The sequence below is a fragment of the Aspergillus fijiensis genome (genome assembly GCF_003184825.1).
Source record: "Aspergillus fijiensis CBS 313.89 unplaced genomic scaffold BO72scaffold_24, whole genome shotgun sequence".
Lineage (NCBI taxonomy): Eukaryota > Fungi > Ascomycota > Eurotiomycetes > Eurotiales > Aspergillaceae > Aspergillus > Aspergillus fijiensis.
In genome coordinates, this window is record NW_024469000.1 from 435,142 (window position 1) to 454,969 (window position 19,828).

The window sequence follows — 19,828 nt, forward strand, 5'->3', positions numbered from 1 at the left end:
CACAACATTTGCATCTTCCAGTCACATGCCCCACCGCCTTCATGTACCGATCGAGCCGTACGGTACTGTCAATATCGGCTTCAATATTACCGTCGGCGCTCGAGGAGATTCCGAAGGAGTGTGTTCAACTCGCCAGCACTGCTCAAGATGGCGCCTTGGGAGGATTTCGATTCCATCTTTCAGTTCAATAAGGACTTCAGCTACGATGGCAAGCTCATTGAACAGATCATCTCAAATCGCCGCGCCTTAGAGGACCGGCTTTTTGCAGACAGACTCTTGGGATTGCTCGGCGTCAAAGCAGGTAGCTCTCTCCGCTCCCCAAGGTTGGAAATTCGAACAAAGGATTGACCAGGCACAATTTGATAGTCACGCGGCTCTACCCTCCTCGGTCGAACACTGACCTGCGCACACTGATCGGACACATCGTATCCTCTCCACTCGACATCCATCACAAGCAATCGTTGATATACTACATCCTCAAAGACTGCCGCGGCGCCAGCAACGATGCGGCTACGCAATTCTCCCGCCGGTGTCACCTACCGGAGAAGTATAGGCTGTTCATAGACGGTCTCTGGAACCTTGACAGATTGGAGTTCAAGGTACGCTTTATCTTCGCCGATGTGATAGCCGACTGCAGATGACTGACCATTGCCTATGAGCAGCGAGCTGTCGAATACCTGACTGAGCCTTCCATCATCCCCACATTTCCCGACGAAATCCTCTACGCTTTAACCCTTCCAACCCTCCCCAGACACGACGACAGCCTTGTCATGGCATACTACCTTACCGTGGCCCCGCCATTGGCTACCGAGAAGGTTCAGCGGGCCTTCTTCCAGACCATGTGCCGCGCAAGCGTAACCGAGGCCTTCTACTTCACGCGCAAGCATGATGAAGAGCTCCGTCAGAGCTACCTGGAGAAGCTCATTGAATTTGTCCTGACGAGCGAGGCCGGCCCCGCGCGAAGTGCGAGGGCTATGGAACTGATCGGTCTCCCGTTCGATGAGCAGGAGGAAGAATGGTTCGAGGAGTCTCTGCTCCGGGGCAATGCTCGGGGGCTTCATGGTCATAAAGATACGGTCATGATGCGACGCTTAGCGACAGGGAAGTTGAATGGTCTGTCTACCGACCTTGAGTCGCTAGGTGGGGAAAAGGTCGATGGATTGAACTGGGACGTTCTGCGCCAAAGCCTGGCCCATTCGAAACTCGTATCGTCGACCAACGGCGCTAACCAACGGTCCTGAGGCACAGCGTCGGTGCTGGCCACAATTTGTCTCGAAGCCAACTTGATGGGATTTTGCTCGGAGCATAGGAGTTCACCTGGGGACTAATGTAATTTTATGATGCATTGGCATAACGATTAGAGGACATAGTTGCTGTTGTTCCTTCTATGATCTACTTACTGTGCATAGACAACAGGCGTGGTAATGACTACTATGAACTTCGACACTCATAGAGGGTGAACCATTCTTCGAGCATGTAAATGTATGAATGTGCTTTGCAATAAGCAAGGAAGTAACGGCCCATCAGAGCACACGCAGAGAGGTGAGGGTAAGTGCAGGGAGTATTCTGGATGTATTGCCGGTACAAGCCAAATACGGCAAATCCCCCCAGAAGGCGGCGAACAGAGTCCGGGTCGGGGAAACGTACTGTCACCGGAACAACTCTTCATCTGCAACAAAGAATATCAATTGTTCGTTTGCAAGTCACTGGACGCTGAAGAACTGCGAGGATTGTTGTATCTTGGATCGCTTTCAGTTGACTTATATTTCTTCTTCTTCATTAGAAAAATTACACATAGATTGGAATTGGCCTATCGAGAATCAACGGACAGGCTCTGAGAGAGGCCGCTATCGCGAACGAAGACTCGACAGGACGTTCTCGTATGCTCCTACTGGCCGAGTGAGGACGCCCGACGCGAACGCAACATGCCCGTTTGCCAGCATTTCTTGAAAGGCCGGTGTAAATATGGAGGTATGAGCTTGCTTAGTCTCTTACCTTTGAATTGGCTTGTCTTGGCTCTGAATCATGTCTCACGGACACATTACTAATTTGACCTACAGACAGATGCTACAATGAGCACCCCGGCAAGCAAACAGTAGGCGGGAACAAATTCGCAGCTCTCTCCGGCGGCGGCGGCGGCGGCGGAGGCGGCGGAGGTGGAGGTATGTGAATCGTCTTGCCCATGCGCAAGATGCACCTTTCCCCTAAATGCTTGTGATTTTGTTCTTGATCATTTTGGTGATCCATAGTTCTTTTGTGTCTGATGTAAATCTTTTGTTCGTCTGATTGAGATTGTCGCGCTTGCCTTGATTTCGTTACTTCTCACCCTCGTCTGTCGGAGTTTACATGCTGCCGTCAACGGACTACCCATGAGTACGCGATTGCTGATTGCTATATAGGTCGTGGTGGGCAAAATCAGCAAAATGCGCAGTGAGTAGATCATGTCATCTCCTCGAGATCTCAGAATGCGCACTAAACATGGTCAGATATGGGATCACCGCAGCAGATATCAAAGCAGACCTGACTCCTGGCAAGGGGCTCCCTGAATGGATCTTTTCATGCTATGGTCCCGGAAGAGATGCCCCCAGGCAACTATTTGGAGGCCCTCAGCGAGAACAGAGCTTCGAAGAACTACGACTCCGTCATTATGAACTAGTCGCTCAAGGTAGCCCAATTGAGGTAGCAGTTTCAGAAGCCCAGGGTCTCCACAATGAGGCACGAAACCAAATGGAAATCGCTCTCAGGGACCTGGATGGAGCTGTCAGATATATCCTAGATGGTGCCAAGGAGCATCCGAATCGAATTGACATTGTGAACAACACGACCGGCACGACTTTCGGCGCTCCGCCTAAGCTATTTGGAGAGATCAAGGCACCCCCTGCCACAGGTCCAGCCTTCGGTGAGCCAGCATTATTGGGCGATCAAGCTTACGCAAAACCATCTATCGCTCCACCCATTGGGTTCGGTCAACCTTCGAATCTTGCACATGCAACTGGCTTTGGACAACCAAGTGCCTTCAACCAGGGCTCGTCGTTTGGCAAGCCATCCGCACAATCGGCTTTTGGGCAACCGTCATTTGGGCAACCCGCACCTGGGTTTGGCCAGCCTTCCTTCGGTCAGCCTTCAGCTGCAGGAGCCACAGCGTCTCCGTTTAGTAAGGCATCTGGCGGCTTTGGCGCATCTGCATCCACGCCCTCCCCGTTTGCGCAGTTTGCAAATGCAAAATCTGGTGGGTCAACATTTGGTCAACCATCAGCATCACCCTTTGGTAGTGGTCAGCCATCAAACCCATTTGGCCAAGCAATTCCCTCCTCTGGAGTCACAAACCAACGACCAGCCGAGCCAGTATTTGGCCAGTCTGGTTTCGCGCAGCTGGGTCAGCAAGCTTCCGCTGCAAAGCCGGCAGCAGCTTCTGGGTTTGGAGCAGCATCAACGCCCGCAGCGCCAGGGTTCGGTACACCGGCAGCGCCAGGGTTTGGGGCTCCTGCGGCTCCTGGGTTCGGGGCAGCATCAACGCCGGCAACTTCGGGGTTCGGGGCAGCATCAACGCCGGCAACTTCGGGGTTCGGCATACCGACAACGTCAGCGGCTGCTCCGGCAGCCCCTGCTGCTCCTACTGCGCCATTGGGACCTGGGCCAGCCCCTGTCATCAGAACGAGAGACCCAAGCGAGCTCAGCCCCATCCCACCTCTCAACGGACAGACGATTCGCGATCCCAGGACAAGAAAGCTCACCTCTTGGAAGGGTCAACCCGTGGAATATATCAACGACGTACCGTGCTATCTTCATCCGCAGGATCGTAAAATCTACGTCCGCATCTTTTTCCCAGATGGGCCACCTGATGAAGCTAGTCTAAGGGATGCTCAGGCCCGGCCCGAGGAGTATACGGCCGAGATTACACAACAGTACGAGTACTTCGTGACGAATGGGTGTTTCGAGAACGGGGTCATTCCCAGCGTACCGCCAAAGACCGAGTGGGTGAGCTTCGACTTCTAGTGGGACAGGTGACCGAGCGGAAAGGACTTAGTATCATGCTTAGCCTTTGTATTGTAAATAGCTGCTTACTTATTATTCCCAAAGACGAATGGCGTCCAGGTTGGATTGGACAGGATATTGGCACAGGGTCGAAATTACAGGCTAATAGCATTTGTACGAGCTACATATCCGCACAGAACTCATGATTACGCGTTTTTTAGAAGTTTTTCATTTTTATGCCAGGTTTAAGCGGGTATCGACAACTGCTTGATACAGGCCTGGAAGCGGAATCTCTCCCAAGAAGCCAGACGAGCACATCGTCGGCGCCGCTGCCGCCACGGTCACCAGTCTCAACGAAGAGTTTAGACACGCATTTAAGCGGCAATGGTGACCTCAACCTCAACACCAGCCTCGATGTTGATGATGATCTGCTTGACGGTCTCGGTGGGGGCGAGGAGGCTTTGGGGTTTCCATTTTAGTTTCTTGCCGGGTGCATTGTCTATCGAATCGTTGTGGAAGAACTTACTCGATGAGACGCTTGTGGATGCGCATCTCGTACTTGTCCCAGGTCTTGGAACCCTCACCGTTGGGGGTCTTACGGGTGGAGATGTGAAGGGTCTTGGTAGGGAGACGGACGGGACCCTTGACCTGGAGGGACTTGGAGCGGGCACGGTCGATCAGCTCAGTGCAGACCTTCTCGAGGGAGGCGACCTTGCGAGAGGTAAGGGTGATGCGGATCTTGTGGACCTTCTGTAGACCAGCGAAAAGCAAGATGAGGTTAGTCGCATGTTTTCGTTTTGCTTTGTATCAAGTCGCTATGCCAATGCGTGTCTTTGCGACGAGACAGCAAGGTGCGAGTAGTAGTGAGGAGCAACGTACGGGGCCCTCGCCGAAATCCTTCTCGGGCTTCTGGAAAGACATCTTGAATGTATTGAGCGGTGGGGTGAGACCGTGGGATTGAGATGGCTGTGGAGGGGAGGGGGAGGTTGGATCAGCTGTCGTTCAAAGAGAGGAAGAAAAGGAGGAAATGGAACATACCGTAAGGTGAGGCTGGCTACCAATCAAGACCTGAACTTCGGGGGTTCGGTAAGGTGATGATGGCTTGTTGAAGAGGGTCTGTAGCTATTCGAGGACTAATAGATTGAAATCAATCCTCCCACTATTTTTTTTTCTCATCGTGCGCTTAGCGGCTCTTGTGCGGGTGCTGGCCTTGGCATCCTCGCCTATCAACCGCTAACCCGCATTGAGCGCGATCGTGGATGAGTCAGCAGATACTGCGCGGCGGCGTCTGGATCGGGTTAAGCCAGGAATAGATGGTCCGGCGGCGGGCGGGCGGTGATGGAGCCCGATGATGATGTCTTGTTGCAAACGACCAGTGATGATGTTGATGATTTATGATATCTGTCCTTCGCTATAGACTTCCGTGCCATTGTTGCGATCTTGAATCACCAGACCTTCACCGTCGCTTACGCTTAATTACACCCTCACAGTCATGCCGGGTTTACCACCTCTTGCGCCGGTCCCACCTCCAGAGGTGCAGCGCAACATCCCCCCCGCGGAATGGGAGCTCTATATAGATGCTTGGATCATGCTTCTGGGCTTGCGCGTTGAAGCTCCCGCGTCGCAGTTCAAGGAACATGCCTTGAACGACGAGTCTACCGTGGCATTCTTGAGTTCTTTCTACCGCCAATCGATCAACTCCAGCTTATTTCGGTCTCAGACGGCGCCGATCACACGCTCATTGCGGAAATTATGCTTTCTCCTCACGCGAAGGCTTCTCCTCGAGGTCTCGCCCACCCCGCCGGAGCTTCTGGATTGGAGAGTTCTTGCTGGCATGTGTTGCTGTTACCCCTCGAGCTCCGCATTGAAGAGGCTACTGGCTGATGCATGGGACAAGCATGAGGATGCGATCACGTCCAGCCTGGAGAAGGCCAAGGTCCAAGCAATCAGGGATCTCTCGTCCTTGAACCTCAGCAAGCCTTCCGGGGTGCTAGTGGATTTCCGACTTCTGACGATCCTGTCATCGGTCCTGCCCGGCTGCGGCCAGGTGCTCATGGCCGGCTCCGACTTCCTCGATACTGTAGTAGACGCATATCAAGCACATAAGCGCGAGGACGTCCTCAAAGTGCTCGTGGCGAGTGTCTACGTGGGGCTGTGTTCCTTTCTCAAGAGCTCCAAGCCCAACCTGTCGTCGCTCCTGGACCAGCTGTACGGGATGAAAGCCAGCGCCGGGGTTGGTATCGGCACGAAGAAGGAGTCCACCCTCCTGTCCGAGGTCATCTGCAGCACCGACTTCCTAGGCCGCCTCGACCGCCACCTCAGCACAGATGTCAACCCTCAAAAGCGCGGCCAGGACCTCCTCGCCAGCCTACGCGCATACCAAGCCGAAACACAGCACCTGCACCGCCGCTACCAGAAACCGCGCAAGCGCGCCGCCGTCAATAAAGGCAAAGGCCGGGCCACGGAGGACGACCTGCTGCCCAAGGCCGCCGAGGACCTCCACATCCACAAGATGTCCCTCATCACGCAAGTCCAAGACCTCTTCCCCGACCTGGGCACCGGCTATATCGCGCGTCTGCTTGACCACTACAACGACGACCCCGAAACCATCGTCGCCCACCTCCTCGACGACTCCCTGGCCCCCGAACTACAAATCCTCGACAAATCCGAATCCCTGCCCACCCCATCCCCTTCATCGAATACCACCCACCACGACCCCTTCCCCCCACGCTCCCCAACCCTACTCAGTACAACAACAGCACCCCCACCCCAGCGCAAGAACATCTTCGACCGCGAAATCGATCTCGCCGAACTCTCCCGCTCCGACACCACCTCACAACACCAATCCCTCCGCTTCGGCCGTGCCAACCCCACCCTCACCGCCGACTCGTTATTGTCGGACCGCTCCAACCACGCCGCCCAGAAAGCAGCCATTATGTCCGCCCTCGCCACCTTCGACTCCGACGACGACGAACGCGACGACACCTACGACGTGACCGACGTCGGCGGCACGGTGGACACGACCGTCGCCGCTGCCGAGGACGAACCCCCCAAGCCCACAACCACCAGCCCCGAAGAAACCGAACTCACCCTCTACCGCGCCTACCAATCCAACCCGGCGCTGTTCGCCCGCGACTCCGCGACCCGGCGCGCGCAGCCCCGCGCCGCGCTGAAGCGCGAGACCGGGATGACCGACGAGGCGATCGAGGGGTGGGCGGTGATGGTGGCGCGGGATCCGAAGCGGTTGAGGCGATTGGAGGAGGCGGTGTTGGATGGCCAGGGGGGAAGAGACGGGGGGCTGAATCAGCCGGTCTTGGTCTCCACGGCTTATCGGCGCGGTGTTGAGGATGAAGATGCGGAGGGTGGGAGTCGGGGTGAGATGGCCTCGATGAGAGGGAGGGGTGGTGGTGGTGACGGTGGTAGGGGCAGAGGGAGGGGTGGGAGAGGGCGAGGTGGCGAACGCGGTGGTGGTTTTGGTGGTGGTAGTGCTGTCGCAGGGGACAGCCAGGGACAGAATCCCGCTGCGGCGCGACAGCGCAAAGAGGAAAATAAGGCTAGTCGGGCAAATCATAATCGGAGGCAGCAGAGGGCGAAGAAGGTGGCGAGGGCTGGGGGGATGGTTGGTTAGTTATGATGGTATGAGAGGGGTTTTAGATAGGAAGATGTGATCCGGGGCTGCAGTATATATGATACCCTGGATTCAGAGGGAGATTCGCCTGGGCTTGTGTTGAGGGCTTCTGCTGGTAACATGAGCTGGACATAAGCTGCACTCTAATAGAGAAGGTAATGGGAGATCATATTTATATGCTCCCAGCACAAGTGACAACGATCTAACTTATCGGACGACCAAAAGAGCCCAGCCCAACCAAACATCACGTCATTAGAAACGTCAGATTCTTCATAAGTGACCATCGAAAACACCGACCCGTGATGTAAGTCCTGCGTCCAAGTGTACATGTACATGCGTGTCTGTGTGTCTGGCCAAGGGGGCTGAACTATATACAAAAGCAGTTCTACGCTTACATACCATACCGCCGGAGAACAAACCCACAGCAGGACTTGCAACCACCGAATATCAACGTCCGTCTGTTCCTAGTGAGTTTGGGTTCTAGTGGTGATCCGAGAAGACTCCCTGTTGAGCACACGACTTTCTACATTCCTCCAGAATGCGGACTTGCTTGGCCACATCGCCGAGCTTGCCGATGACCTCCTTGTTGCCATCGTAGAAGGTGAAGATGGTGTAGGGAATGCCGGTGTCGCGACAGAAATCCAGAACCAGCCGTTGCGTGCGGCGCAGGTTGTGGCGGGGAATGCGCGGGTACAGGTGGTGGATGGCTTGGAATTGCAGGCCGCCGTGGAACCAGTCGAGCCAAGTCGGGCAGTCTACGTCCATGGTGGTGCGCAGCATTCTCTGGGGGAAGGATTCGGTGACCCCCATGTCGGACGTGGACATGGCGAAATGGGAGAGGGTGATCTGCACGTGGAGGGGCGAGGTGACCATGTGCGAGATCATAAGGAAGGTCAACCGGCTCTTCCAGTCGGGGATGGTGCAGTACATCACCCCGTAGCCGAACCAAAACCAGAAGAAGACCTGCCCGCCGATCTCGAACCAGCGATGCCACCAGGCAGGGCCCTTCTTCGGCGCCTGGCCCATGAATAGATATTCCCAGCTCAGACGGTACAGGTTGAATCGCCCAAAGAGTAGGATAGGGTAGTAGAGATAGTTCTGGAAGCGCAGCATGAACTTCGCTACAGCGTCGAAGGTCATCACGCGGTCATAGTATGTACTGCGCAGACTGGTGAGGAAGCGGTGGGAAATAGCAAAGAACGGCATATGCTCGATGTCTGGATCATGCTCGGGGGCGTTGGTCACGATATGATGAACGTTATGGCTCCGTTTCCACCACCCGAGACTCAGTCCTCCCAAGTAGTCGGCGATAATAATACCAATCACTGAATCGAAGTGAAAGTTATGCGTTATACCCATGTGGCCAGCATCATGGGCGGTAAAGACAAGCTGGTGCCAAAAGCATCCCAAGAAGAACCCAGACGTTCCATACCACCCTAGATGGAGGAAGTAATATGACAGGCCCGCGAACAGTGTATACCGACAACATTCAATGAAGTATGAGAAGTAGCGGCAATCGTACAGACCCTCTGCCCGAATCTGTTGGTCTAATTGACGGTATCGCTGCCGAATTTTGTCTTGATTTGCTGCGTCGAGGGAGGGATATTTGGCAGTGTCAAAGATGATCTCTTCCCGGGTGCGCGCATCGAGAAAGAAGGGTTTGGGTTTGGACTCGTCCTCCAGCGGTGCGGCTGAATCCGGGGTTTCGGCGGAGGGGGCCTTTCGCTGGCGAAGAGACGCAGTCGAATCTACTGCGTCGAAGATCGGGGACGGAGGCTGTGACGTTTCCTGTCCGGAACTCTCCTGGCCTGAACTCTCGCCGTCGGAGACGCAATCTTCGGTGTAGGGACGGAACTTCCCGCCCTGGAACGGAGGCAGGAAGTTCAACCATGGGCCCTGGATGCGGCCGATCTGGAACGATAGCATGCGTTGACGCGCTTCCTTGGAGTGCAATCTATATTCATGCAGACGATCAGTTATAGTTCCATGGCAAAGTATGGCCTAAGTATGGCCCAAGCGCGAGGCCACGTACGCATTGATCTCATCCGTTGCATCCTTTCCGACCATGTGTCTGATGGATTTATCACCTCCGGGGTGATAGGGAATCCAAGCGTCGACTTTCAAGACACGATCGTCGAAGATGATGATCTGTTTCCCATCTGCGATAAGGCCCTCGATGTAGCGGCGCGAGAGAAGGGTTTCCTTCCGGGTCGCAGGACTCTTCCCCATTGCGGCCATTGCTGCCTGCGCGGTGAACACAATTGCGGGTCGTGGATGTTTAGGAACGGTCAGTGAGAAAGGGCATTGTACTGCTGATAGTGCCAATCGAGAATGGAAAGGTGGTGGGAATGAGATTGGAGAGATAATAAAGAAGGGGGTGAGGAGGGAGGGAGAGGAAGAGATAGAATAGAAGAGAGAAGAGGAGAGGGAGGAAGAATGCAAGGACGCGCGGGTTGGATGTTGAAACTTGAAAGAGGCCCGGCGGAAAGAATGGCGGAGACTAACTAACTACTAAGCACTAAAAGCACTAAGTTAAGCACCAAGCAGTTAAACAGTACGTAGTGCTCCGTAGTGGAACATCAGTCAACAACAGTAACAACAGTCCACAACCACAGCTAAGAATAAAACAGTCCAGGGCGGGGAGAGCCGCCGATCGTCACCGGATCCAGACATCCCGCCCAAAGCCACTCTCTGTCTGTCTCTCTCCATCTTCAACCTGAATTCATGCTGTGCTGTGCTGCTTTGGCCTTTTCCTCCTTTTGAATTCCTCCCCCCCCCCCTTCTCCTTCTCCCCCCCACACCAACATAATCTTGATGACTTACTCAGTAACTTGACTTGTCACTACTTATCAAAGCTTTTGTTCTTTTGTTCTCTTTGTATTCTCGTCGTTGCTGATTATTATTGTTTGCTGGCTAAGTATTCTCGCTTGATTTTCTTTCCCCTTTCAATACCCCATCTACTCCCCGTACTCCGTGCTTTCTTTCCCCTTTACTTCTTGTTCCTTTCTCTCCCCCCCCCCCCCCCTCCATCGGTCTTCTTCCCGACGTGAACACATTCCGATCATCTCACCCCATTATTATTCTTTTTCGTTGTCCCCTCGTCGTATGATCCAACATGCCCACCAATCCACAAGAGGTATAGTCATTTTTTCCTCCGGCAACTCACGGCTTCCCGAAATCAGCTTATTTTCTGACTCCATTTGGTTTGTCGTTTGCGTAGGAGGCCCTCACTCCACTGATCCAAAGGTGGCTGGAGTGGGACCAGGTATGTTTATCGATAGGCTCTGCTGCGGATCTTGAAACGTGAATGTTAACGCCCCATGACAGGATCCATCCACCCGTGCCGAAATTGAACAGCTTCGGGACTCTGGGGACTGGGCTGAATTGGCCCTGCGCTTGCAAAAACGTATGTCAGCACTGGGCTTGACATCCTACTGAACCCCTCTCTTGAAAACCCCATTGGCCTTTGTGGCACATGCGGCATGCCTCCCTCACGATAGCTATCGTCTAATCGTCTATCGCAGGCATCCAATTTGGCACTGCGGGCTTGCGGGGACGGATGGCAGCAGGTTTCTCTTGTATGAACTCCCTGACCGTCATTCAGGCCTCCCAAGGCTTAGCAAAGTACCTGAAAACCCGCCACGGCGACATCGCATCTTACGGTGTGGTCATCGGCCACGATGCGCGGTATCACTCGGATAAGTTCGCCGCATTGGCTGCCAATGCCTTCATCGCACAGCAGATCCCGGTCTGGTTCTATTCGGAGTCCTCGGTTACTCCAACCGTCCCTTTCGGTGTAACCCATCTGCACGCTGCTGCAGGCATTATGGTTACCGCAAGCCATGTAAGCTTTTTGTTCCATGTTCATTGGGCAGCTTAGACCGTGGTGGCTAATTTTCAAACTGCAGAATCCAGCGCAGGACAATGGTAGGCCTTCGCCGTCTCTTCCTCATCTCTTTGTTTGTTCGAGACAATGATTGCTGACTGATCGTGCTGCAGGCTACAAAGTGTCTGATCGCACAATTCCAACCACTTTTGAGTATCACTGACGAATCCCAGCTATTTCAAGAATGGTGCCCAAATCAATAGTCCGATGGACGTGGAGATAGCACAATCCATCGAAGAGAACCAAGTCCCATGGCCTACTGCCTGGGATGAGCTGCAACCAAGCGAATATCTGCGCGACAAGATTTACGAGAGTATCCTGCCCCATTACAACACGGCAGTTTGGCAGTACGCTGTAAGAGTGGTTTTCTGTGCTGTCGTGCTCTTCACGGCTGACATTGTCTGCAGACTTATACCGTCCGGGAATGGAAACAGCCGCAGCCATTCGTCTACACGCCCTTACACGGAGTAGGTGGCTTGGTGTTTCCTGGGTTGTGTCGTTCCGTCGGCATAAGTGATTTCACCGTCGTGCCAGAGCAAGCGGAGCCAAACCCAGACTTTCCCACAGTTGCCTTCCCAAACCCGGAAGAGCCCGGCGCTCTAGACCTGGCTTTGCAACTTGCGGACAAGGAGGGGAGACCTCTGGTAATTGCCCATGATCCAGATGCCGATCGGTTTGCTGCGGCTGAGAAAGTGGAGTAAGTATCACTGATGGCTGAGCTATAAACTCTGCGCTAATTGATGCCTCTTGTGTAGCGGATCATGGTTTATTTACACTGGAAATCATTTAGGTGTTCTCCTGGCGTCACACCTGTTTGACTCCTTAGAAACCATAGACAGTGACACACGAGTTGCAGTCTTGAACTCCGCCGTTTCGTCCAGCATGCTGGAGAAGATGGCCAAAGCAAAGGGTATGCACTACGAGGAGTCTCTCACGGGCTTTAAGTGGATGGGAAACACAGCCCGCAGACTCGAGGAGCTGGGCTACTATGTTCCGTTTGCCTATGAGGAGGCTCTTGGGTACATGTTTCCCGAGGTGTCGTACGACAAGGATGGCATCTCCGCGGCGATGGTGTTCCTCCTGGCCGAGGCAAAGTGGAAGGCCGAGGGCATGACTCCTTATATGAAATTGCAACAGCTTTTCAAAGAGCATGGACATCACGAAACACTGAACACTTACTTCCGGTCCCCAAGCCCTGAGGTTACAGCGAGCTTGTTCGATGCAATCAGAGCCGGTCCCTTCCGCACTGAAAAATCGCTTGGGTCGTTCAGAATCCACCGCTGGCGAGACATGACACAAGGATATGACTCTGGCACGCAGGACCACAAACCCAAGCTCCCGATTGACCAGACCAGTCAGATGTTGACTTTATGGCTTGATCGTGAAGTTCGATTCACGTTCCGGTCTTCTGGCACTGAGCCGAAAGTGAAGAGTGAGTTCCATGTCCACAAGTGAGGACTTTGATTTGCTGACTGACAATTCCAGTCTACATCGAGAGCTCTGGCACTTCACACGACGAGACCGTGAGAGCTGTCAGTGACACTTTCCTGGCTGTGCTGAAAGAATGGGTCCAGCCCTTTGCCCCGTCGATGACCTATAGCAAAGAGCTACCTACGTCCTCTGGGCATATCTACAAGTTGGAGTAAACCTCACTCCGCATCAGGTTATTGTTTGATGATCCCGTGAAAAACATTGGGCATTACTGGCTGGTTGCAGGGAGGCTTTGACTCCACTCTTGATTCCCATTACTGCAAGATTGCATGAATTCAGCGCTGAGATACCACTACGACTTTTCCGAAGTAACGCCACATCGAAATGTAGGTGATTTGGAGTCATATTCTTCTTTTTTGGTGCCTAGACCCCGGGCAGGCCTTGCAAGAAGAAGGCAAACTACATGACATGCTGTATTACACGGCGATGAACCCTGTGTAGCACAATCTGGCCAGACTCGGTGAGGTTGTTGACTTCAGCCGCTTTGGGAAATATAGCTGTTCCTCTGCTCTTGGAAATAAATATGTAGACGACCACCTATCTATTGATTCCAATTTTCAATATACACAACTTGAGCAATAGTGTTGGCCTTGACTGCCACTACACCAAGCAAACATGCCTCGCGATGCAACTCAGCGTCTCCACCGCCACCAAAATCACCTCGAACAACACTTCAACAACCACGCCAACAAGGTGTATTACCGGATCAAAAACGAGTATCATCCGGCAACAAACAGCGATGCTCCGCGGGTGCGCCACCGTCCAGATCCTTGCTTCGTCCCTGTCGCCTCTGGTGCGATAGCACAACCCCCTGCCTCTCGGTTGTAAGATTCCTCTCTTTCCTTAGCATTGTCCCAAACACTCGAGCCTAATCTCCCACCTGCTTGATCGAAAGGGACACCCATGACGACGACCACTACCATTACATTAACCACCACCATGAATCTCGCCACAGGAGATACAGCAGCGACAGCGCGAGCTATCGCCATCATCACCAACACCACTACCCCCTCGACGGACCCCGATCCAGCGAGCAGTATACCTTCTGCAGCACTGTCAGACTGCACGCTGACCCTTATTCTCGATCCCATCGACACCAGACCGATACTCATATCCATTTCCATACTTATACCCACACTTACACCCATCCAGATCTATACCTACGACCCCGAGAAGGGGGCCGACGCCGTAACCGCGACGATAGGGATAGGGTGTCTCGCTTCGAAGTGGATATGGATGTCTCCTCGCGGGGTGGCCCTAGGTTCTTGTGGCCCTAGGTTCTTATTTATATTATGAGGCGGTTGGAACATTGGTATTCAATGGGGTTGGGTTGGGGGGTAGATCTGCGAAGGCGGGCCCACTTTTGTGTTCTTCGTTGTATGTGCGTGGATGCTATGGTAGTTTCTTATGTTGGGATGTTCTCCTTTCAGCTGGTGGATTCACATCACTGATGTTATACGTGGCTAGGAAATGGGACAGAGTGCATGTTTTTGCTTCTGAGTTGTTGTTTCGGGTTTGTCTGTTCTGTTATGCTTCGTGTATATGGCTTGGCTTGAATTGGTTGAGATGAGAGAGGGCACTTGGTTAGGTCTACAGGGACAGTGCGAGGGTCTCCATTGGCATAAGTTGTGTCTCTATATACCACTGATTGCGTAGCCACTTGGTCTGCCTGGCGTAAATACTACCTCAATGATGGAAGGCACCGGGGCGGTTGCTGCTCCTTCCGAAACGGGACTGCTTGCCCTCCTTGACCTACCTGGTAACGTTCTTACCAGCTTCGCTTTCACCTATATAATATTTGGACGCATCACTCTTGCTAGCGCTCCAAACTTACCTTTCTCAACTTCCCATGTTCTCCTACTTGACACTCAATATCCGAGGATATCTTACATGCAATTTGAACCACGGTTTGATTGTGCTTTCCTATGCAGTGCCTGGTTGGTTGGTAGTCTTGCACGCTACCATCTCTCCCTTCTCTCTCTGTCTTTGATGATCAACAGACTAACATAAGACCAACGACCCATCGAGAAACCCATCTCCAAGAAGACACCCACCGACTACCACCAAATGAAGCAACCAGCGAGCTACATCCAACATTCATCATTTTCCCGCGTCCCAGGATGACTCTTACCTCCATCTCTTACCCTCTCAGCGAGCAGATGCAAATGCAAGCCAGCTAACTATCTTCAAAGACAGAATAACGCCCAAAAGAGATAACGAGAAAGAGCCCTCCAACCCCGCCATGGCAAACCCACATGTTCTACCTGGTCTACCTGGTCTACCTAGTCTGCTTTTTGTTTTGTTTTGTTTTTTTTTTTTTTTTTTTTTTTTTTTTTTTTTTTTTGCACAGCAGCATCAATACTCAGTGCGCGATTAAATTTACCTTACTCATGAGAAAAAACAAAGGCCAGGCTGAGATAGGAGTCTCTGGGTGTGCATAATACCAAATTTTCGGTCGGTCGTCCACACAACCAACCTCCTTCCCCTGCACAAAAGGCCCGCCCACCCGTACAAGAATGAACGAGAGCAAAAAGTGAACTCCGATGCGGGGAATCGAACCCCGAGCTGCTGTGTGAGAGACAGCGATGTTAGCCATTACACCACATCGGATATTGTTGAATGATGACAACTCTGATGGTTACAGAGGCTTAGAAATTAGAATGAGTGCCTCTCAACGACGGCCCGAGGGTTCAATCTACCTTTCGAGGTTCAAGTTCCTCTTTACACCGCGAGTTCTTTGTGGTCTGTATGTGCGCATAGTATCCTCTATCTTTGCTGATGGGTATTTTTACCAGAGGACTTCGTCCCGATTAGCGCAAAGCTAGATCTAGTAGCCCTCGACAGTGATATCATGCCCGCGGACTGTTGATAGACCTCCGATGCAGAAAAAGCTGACGCGCAACGAGAACGGACTGAGTTGAGCTCCAACAGGGGCTGCGATGTCTCCACTTGCCGTGTGGAGGACTGCACTGGATTCATTATCTGTTTGTCTTTCTTACGCTACCTGCATCCAGATAGTGTACTTATGGCACGATGGAATATACTCTACGTGAAGGGATGGAACATACTCCAGTACAAGATTTGATATTCTCCACGAACGCAAAGGTGCTTCGCTTCAAGCCGGTCTAGAATTCCAAAATACTCTTTGATTCATGAAAAAAAGGGTTGATTACACTCAAGGACATAGGAAATATAATGGTGTCAATGCTACACGGAATTTGCTAGCGAAGCTAGACTAGAGGTGGAGGTACATGATGGGGCGGGTTGAAGAGATGAGGTGAGGGAGTTTAGAAGTGGATGGCCTTGGAGTAGGTGGCCATGGCAGCCTCCTTGAACGCCTCGGCCAGGGTAGGGTGAGCGTGGCAGGTGCGGGCGATGTCCTCGCAGGAGGCACCGTACTCGACGGCCAGGGTGGCCTCGGCGATCATCTCACCGGCGTTGGGGCCGATGATGTGGACACCGAGGATGCGGTCGGTCTCGGCATCGGCGATGAACTTGACCTGACCCTCGGTGTCGAGGTTGGTCTTGGCGCGGGAGTTGGCGCTGAAGGGGAAGGTGCCGACGCGGTACTTGACGCCGGCAGCCTTGACCTCCTGCTCGTTCTGGCCGACCCAGGCGACCTCGGGGTGGGTGTACATGACGCTGGGGATGACGCCGTAGTTGACGTGGCCGTGGCCCGTCTTGATGTACTCGATGGCGGCAACGGCCTCCTCCTCGGCCTTGTGGGCAAGCATGGGGCCGAAGGTGCAGTCACCGATGACCCGGATGTGGGGGACCTTGGTGCGGTACTCCTGGTCGATGACCAGGCGGCCACGGTCGTCCTTCTCGATGCCGACCTTCTCCAGGCCCAAGCCCTCGGTGTAGGGTCTGCGGCCGATGGCGACCAGGACGACATCGGCGTCCAGGGTCTCCTCCTTGCCGCCCTTGGCGGCCTCGACGCTCAGGGAGACGGTGGCACCGCTGTCGTCACCCTTGGTGACCTTGGTGCCGGTCTTGAACTTGATGCCCTGCTTCTGCAGGATCTTCTGAGCCTGCTTGGCAATGTCGGCGTCCATACCGGGACCACCGATCTGGCCGAGGAACTCGACGACGGTGACCTCAGCACCGAGACGGGACCAGACGGAAGCCTACAACAACAAAGACCAACGGGTTAGCAGCGGAAATTTTGATTTTGACGGAAAAATCAAGTCCTACCATCTCGAGACCGATGATACCACCACCGATGACGACCATCTTCTTGGGGACCTCCTTGAGGGAGAGAGCACCGGTGCTGGTGATGATTCTCTTCTCATCGATGTTCAGGCCGGGGAAGGGAGTGGCCTCGGAGCCGGTGGCAACGATGATGTTCTTGCCGCGCAGAGTCTGCTCACCACCCTCGAGAAGGTTGACCTGGACGGTGTTCTCGTCGACGAGGGCACCGGTACCCTTGATGTAGTCGACACCGTTCTTCTTGAAGAGGAACTCAATACCCTTGGTCAGGCCCTCGACGGAGGTGTCCTTGGCCTTCATCATCTGCTCAAGGTTGAGCTTGACATCGCCGACCTCGATACCGCGCTTTTTCGTGTCGTGGAGGATCTGGTGGTACAGGTGGGAGTTGTTCAACAGAGATTTCGAGGGGATACAGCCGACGTTCAAGCAGGTACCTCCGAGACGGCCACGCTTCTCGATACAGGCAGTCTGTTGACGGCAGGAAAAAAAAAGAGGCGACCAAGGTTAGTGTACGGCTTCACCGCATCGCTCGTGAGCGGAGAGAAACAGGATATCGCACCTTGAGACCCTCCTGACCAGCTCTGATAGCAGCAACGTATCCAGCGACACCACCACCAATGATCACGACATCGTGCTCACCTACCCCATGAAGCCACCGGTTAGCCGGGAACAGACCGGGAAAAGGGTTTTGATCCGGAAGAGCAGGCATCGGCCGCGACAGGCCTCACCCTGTCCGGCATCGTCAGGAGAGTTCGATCACCTACCCGACTCAGAGGCATAGCCACGTTTCGTGAAGAGAGTGAGAGAAGGAGTAGCGATGAAGTTGGAAGGGACAGCCTTGGGGCCGGCAGAGCGGAGGGCAGCCCGCGGTGTCGCCCGCGGCAGGAGACTGCGGAACATGGCGAGGGAATAGAAGAAGAAGCGAAGAGAAAAGAAATCCAAGGGAGGTCGATATCAGGACAGACAACCAATCCTCCGAGTGAGCGAGGTCGGGAGAGGAGGGTAAGGGGGGGGGAGTGGGGATAATTTGCGGATGGAAGGAGGTTTGATTGAGGATAGGGAAAAAGGCGTTCGGTGTTGGGACACAAGAAGCTTCTGAGGTTCGTTTGGCGGGCCGGTATTATCGATACTGTATTTCTCAGCGGCGTATGTAATCAGCCCGAGGCCCAGCCAGCATCGGGTCGATCCGGTTACTGATTAAACACATATCCATGTTGCCGATGCACAAAAGAGTAGGCTGTAACTCCATTAAAAGATGAGATAAGGAAGAAAGTAAGTTTTGGATTCCGACCGGATTGTTTTGTTCATTGACTATCGGCCCTTTCTATACCTCTTCAGTTGGGAATTGAGGTTGAGAATCTGACTCTGTGACGGAGGGAACAGTCCGGTAAGGATTGGTACTGGAATATTACCGCACTGTCCCAACTCCAGCAGGGACAGGAACATCACGCCCAGGCTTGTTGCGCTGGTCACCGCCCGGGCTGTCCGTCTTCGACCAGTTGGCAGTAGAACCTTAGAAGAGTACAACAATCACCATCACCATCATCGTCATCGTCATCCACCAAATACGACGCTCTCCAGCGGCTTGCATCGGGTATGAATGAGCCCGGCACAGACTGCAAAAGAGGCAAACCCCTCAAGATTACTCAGTACTGTACTCCGGACCTGTTCAATTATTACCCGCGGGTAAGCAAGGATGAGCACGGATAGCAGAGCGGCTGTCTTGGCCTCAAGTCTAAGGACAACTCCGCTACCACGAAGATGTTGAGAGACAACTGCGTTACCATCAGAGAGCGACAGCCCCGAGCGGATCTGCTTGATTCGCAATACCAGCAGCAATCTGTAGATTTGTGTATTTCGGCAGCATGAATGAGTGGGTTCTTTATAGGAGTGGTTGGAAAGGAAGAAAGGGTTCATGATGCGGAGTAGACCGCAGAATATATCTTCTCGGTCAATGAGCCAGTCGACCGGCCCGCTACACTGTACTATCGGATATATTCATCCGGGGTCGTTGCATCCATAGCCTACCACGGACAGAGAGCGAACTGAGTAGACCAGCAGTGCCCTAGTCATCCTCCTACGCATTTACTGACCTGAACTGCGTTCACTTGGCTCACGGAAAAAGGCGGAACGGCCAATACCTCAACTCAATGATCCTGTTGGTCGTGCTTGAATCCAAGCAAGGCTTCTCTGATGGTCTTGTCAAGCCTGCTAGCCAAGACCTCTTTCTTGAGATATATAATGGAGTTCCCCATCCACCGCGGGAACCATGCCCACGCTTAGCAGCACTTGGAAGCAGGGCTTGTCTGTGGTTGTGACGATGACGTACTGTACCTTGAGAAATGGCACGATTGACTTGGGGTCTTCGGCTACGGCTATTCTCGTTGTAGATCTTGCCTTGGCAATTGAGCATGGCACTCCTTTGTTCCGCTACTAATCTGTACTCCGTATGGCGAGTTGGCTGGTTTGCTTAGAATAGACGTGTTCTTCGAAAATACATCAGCAGGGAGCACATAGCTATTTTTCTCAAGTAGGATCATGAGGGAAAATACCCATTTGTTTTGCACTGATTATTATCCACGAGTGGCGTTCATGCTGGCAGCGCAGTGCAGCCGATCCATGGTAGGTGTGCAGCATAC

General features: G+C 53.3%; 8 protein-coding genes and 1 non-coding gene across 9 annotated transcripts; 5 read left to right on the plus strand and 4 right to left on the minus strand.

The window, feature by feature from the left end:
* Positions 1-97: 97 nt before the first annotated feature.
* BO72DRAFT_429492 (ELYS family protein) lies at positions 98-1,448 on the plus strand. The gene is made up of 3 exons (XM_040943071.1): positions 98-301; positions 367-599; positions 663-1,448. The coding sequence occupies exons 1-3, from the start codon at positions 148-150 to the stop codon at positions 1,239-1,241; spliced, it is 966 nt and encodes a 321-aa protein (XP_040801204.1). The 5' UTR covers positions 98-147; the 3' UTR covers positions 1,242-1,448.
* A 235-nt stretch (positions 1,449-1,683) lies between these two features.
* On the plus strand, positions 1,684-4,185 carry BO72DRAFT_404587 (FG-nucleoporin nup42). The gene is made up of 4 exons (XM_040942263.1): positions 1,684-1,971; positions 2,061-2,162; positions 2,400-2,430; positions 2,487-4,185. The coding sequence occupies exons 1-4, from the start codon at positions 1,926-1,928 to the stop codon at positions 3,994-3,996; spliced, it is 1,689 nt and encodes a 562-aa protein (XP_040801205.1). The 5' UTR covers positions 1,684-1,925; the 3' UTR covers positions 3,997-4,185.
* On the minus strand, positions 4,135-5,068 carry S10a (40S ribosomal protein uS10). The gene is made up of 4 exons (XM_040944757.1): positions 5,014-5,068; positions 4,855-4,941; positions 4,502-4,725; positions 4,135-4,434 (listed from the first exon to the last, which is right to left on the minus strand). Exons 2-4 carry the CDS (start codon positions 4,894-4,896, stop codon positions 4,350-4,352), a joined length of 351 nt encoding a protein of 116 aa, XP_040801206.1. The 5' UTR covers positions 4,897-4,941; positions 5,014-5,068; the 3' UTR covers positions 4,135-4,349.
* Positions 5,069-5,345: 277 nt separating this feature from the next.
* On the plus strand, positions 5,346-7,603 carry BO72DRAFT_477618 (ASCC2 family CUE domain-containing protein; the record flags this gene model as incomplete). The annotated part of the gene is made up of 2 exons (XM_040947455.1): positions 5,346-7,442; positions 7,473-7,603. Exons 1-2 carry the CDS (start codon positions 5,468-5,470, stop codon positions 7,601-7,603), a joined length of 2,106 nt encoding a protein of 701 aa, XP_040801207.1. The 5' UTR covers positions 5,346-5,467.
* Positions 7,604-7,605: 2 nt separating this feature from the next.
* BO72DRAFT_429503 (fatty acid desaturase) lies at positions 7,606-10,309 on the minus strand. Its single transcript, XM_040943072.1, has 2 exons — positions 9,636-10,309; positions 7,606-9,557 (listed from the first exon to the last, which is right to left on the minus strand). Exons 1-2 carry the CDS (start codon positions 9,839-9,841, stop codon positions 8,084-8,086), a joined length of 1,680 nt encoding a protein of 559 aa, XP_040801208.1. The 5' UTR covers positions 9,842-10,309; the 3' UTR covers positions 7,606-8,083.
* A 409-nt stretch (positions 10,310-10,718) lies between these two features.
* Positions 10,719-13,512, plus strand: BO72DRAFT_510012 (phosphoribomutase PRM15; the record flags this gene model as incomplete). The annotated part of the gene is made up of 9 exons (XM_040949351.1): positions 10,719-10,739; positions 10,824-10,868; positions 10,931-11,009; positions 11,128-11,447; positions 11,512-11,543; positions 11,663-11,843; positions 11,897-12,186; positions 12,245-12,921; positions 12,975-13,512. The coding sequence occupies 9 exons, from the start codon at positions 10,719-10,721 to the stop codon at positions 13,133-13,135; spliced, it is 1,806 nt and encodes a 601-aa protein (XP_040801209.1). The 3' UTR covers positions 13,136-13,512.
* Positions 13,513-13,595: 83 nt separating this feature from the next.
* BO72DRAFT_496526 (uncharacterized protein) lies at positions 13,596-14,257 on the plus strand (the record flags this gene model as incomplete). Its single annotated transcript, XM_040948633.1, has 2 exons — positions 13,596-13,804; positions 13,876-14,257. 2 exons carry the CDS (start codon positions 13,596-13,598, stop codon positions 14,255-14,257), a joined length of 591 nt encoding a protein of 196 aa, XP_040801210.1.
* A 1,261-nt stretch (positions 14,258-15,518) lies between these two features.
* On the minus strand, positions 15,519-15,590 carry BO72DRAFT_t144. The gene has a single exon. It is a non-coding gene; the product is annotated as a tRNA-Glu (tRNA).
* A 608-nt stretch (positions 15,591-16,198) lies between these two features.
* On the minus strand, positions 16,199-18,389 carry BO72DRAFT_115125 (dihydrolipoyl dehydrogenase). Its single transcript, XM_040938973.1, has 4 exons — positions 17,954-18,389; positions 17,749-17,828; positions 17,175-17,657; positions 16,199-17,107 (listed from the first exon to the last, which is right to left on the minus strand). Exons 1-4 carry the CDS (start codon positions 18,087-18,089, stop codon positions 16,268-16,270), a joined length of 1,539 nt encoding a protein of 512 aa, XP_040801211.1. The 5' UTR covers positions 18,090-18,389; the 3' UTR covers positions 16,199-16,267.
* Positions 18,390-19,828: the final 1,439 nt, after the last annotated feature.

What these genes read in the sequence shown, in the direction of transcription:
- BO72DRAFT_429492 (XM_040943071.1), top strand. Translation starts at nt 148, where the DNA reads ATGGCGCCTTGGGAGGATTTCGATTCCATCTTTCAGTTCAATAAGGAC. An exon ending in ATTGCTCGGCGTCAAAGCAG is followed by an intron (nt 302 to 366) that starts GTAGCTCTCTCC and finishes ACAATTTGATAG; the next exon opens with TCACGCGGCTCTACCCTCCT. An exon ending in TTGACAGATTGGAGTTCAAG is followed by an intron (nt 600 to 662) that starts GTACGCTTTATC and finishes GCCTATGAGCAG; the next exon opens with CGAGCTGTCGAATACCTGAC.
- BO72DRAFT_404587 (XM_040942263.1), top strand. Translation starts at nt 1,926, where the DNA reads ATGCCCGTTTGCCAGCATTTCTTGAAAGGCCGGTGTAAATATGGAG. An exon ending in AGGCCGGTGTAAATATGGAG is followed by an intron (nt 1,972 to 2,060) that starts GTATGAGCTTGC and finishes TTTGACCTACAG; the next exon opens with ACAGATGCTACAATGAGCAC. An exon ending in CGGAGGCGGCGGAGGTGGAG is followed by an intron (nt 2,163 to 2,399) that starts GTATGTGAATCG and finishes ATTGCTATATAG; the next exon opens with GTCGTGGTGGGCAAAATCAG.
- S10a (XM_040944757.1), bottom strand. Translation starts at nt 4,896, where the DNA reads ATGTCTTTCCAGAAGCCCGAGAAGGATTTCGGCGAGGGCCCC. An exon ending in AGGATTTCGGCGAGGGCCCC is followed by an intron (nt 4,726 to 4,854) that starts GTACGTTGCTCC and finishes GCTGGTCTACAG; the next exon opens with AAGGTCCACAAGATCCGCAT. An exon ending in ATCCACAAGCGTCTCATCGA is followed by an intron (nt 4,435 to 4,501) that starts GTAAGTTCTTCC and finishes GAAACCCCAAAG; the next exon opens with CCTCCTCGCCCCCACCGAGA.
- BO72DRAFT_429503 (XM_040943072.1), bottom strand. Translation starts at nt 9,841, where the DNA reads ATGGCCGCAATGGGGAAGAGTCCTGCGACCCGGAAGGAAACCCTTCTC. An exon ending in GCAACGGATGAGATCAATGC is followed by an intron (nt 9,558 to 9,635) that starts GTACGTGGCCTC and finishes GCATGAATATAG; the next exon opens with ATTGCACTCCAAGGAAGCGC.
- BO72DRAFT_115125 (XM_040938973.1), bottom strand. Translation starts at nt 18,089, where the DNA reads ATGTTCCGCAGTCTCCTGCCGCGGGCGACACCGCGGGCTGCCCTCCGC. An exon ending in CTGGTCAGGAGGGTCTCAAG is followed by an intron (nt 17,658 to 17,748) that starts GTGCGATATCCT and finishes TGCCGTCAACAG; the next exon opens with ACTGCCTGTATCGAGAAGCG. An exon ending in GTATCATCGGTCTCGAGATG is followed by an intron (nt 17,108 to 17,174) that starts GTAGGACTTGAT and finishes TTGTTGTTGTAG; the next exon opens with GCTTCCGTCTGGTCCCGTCT.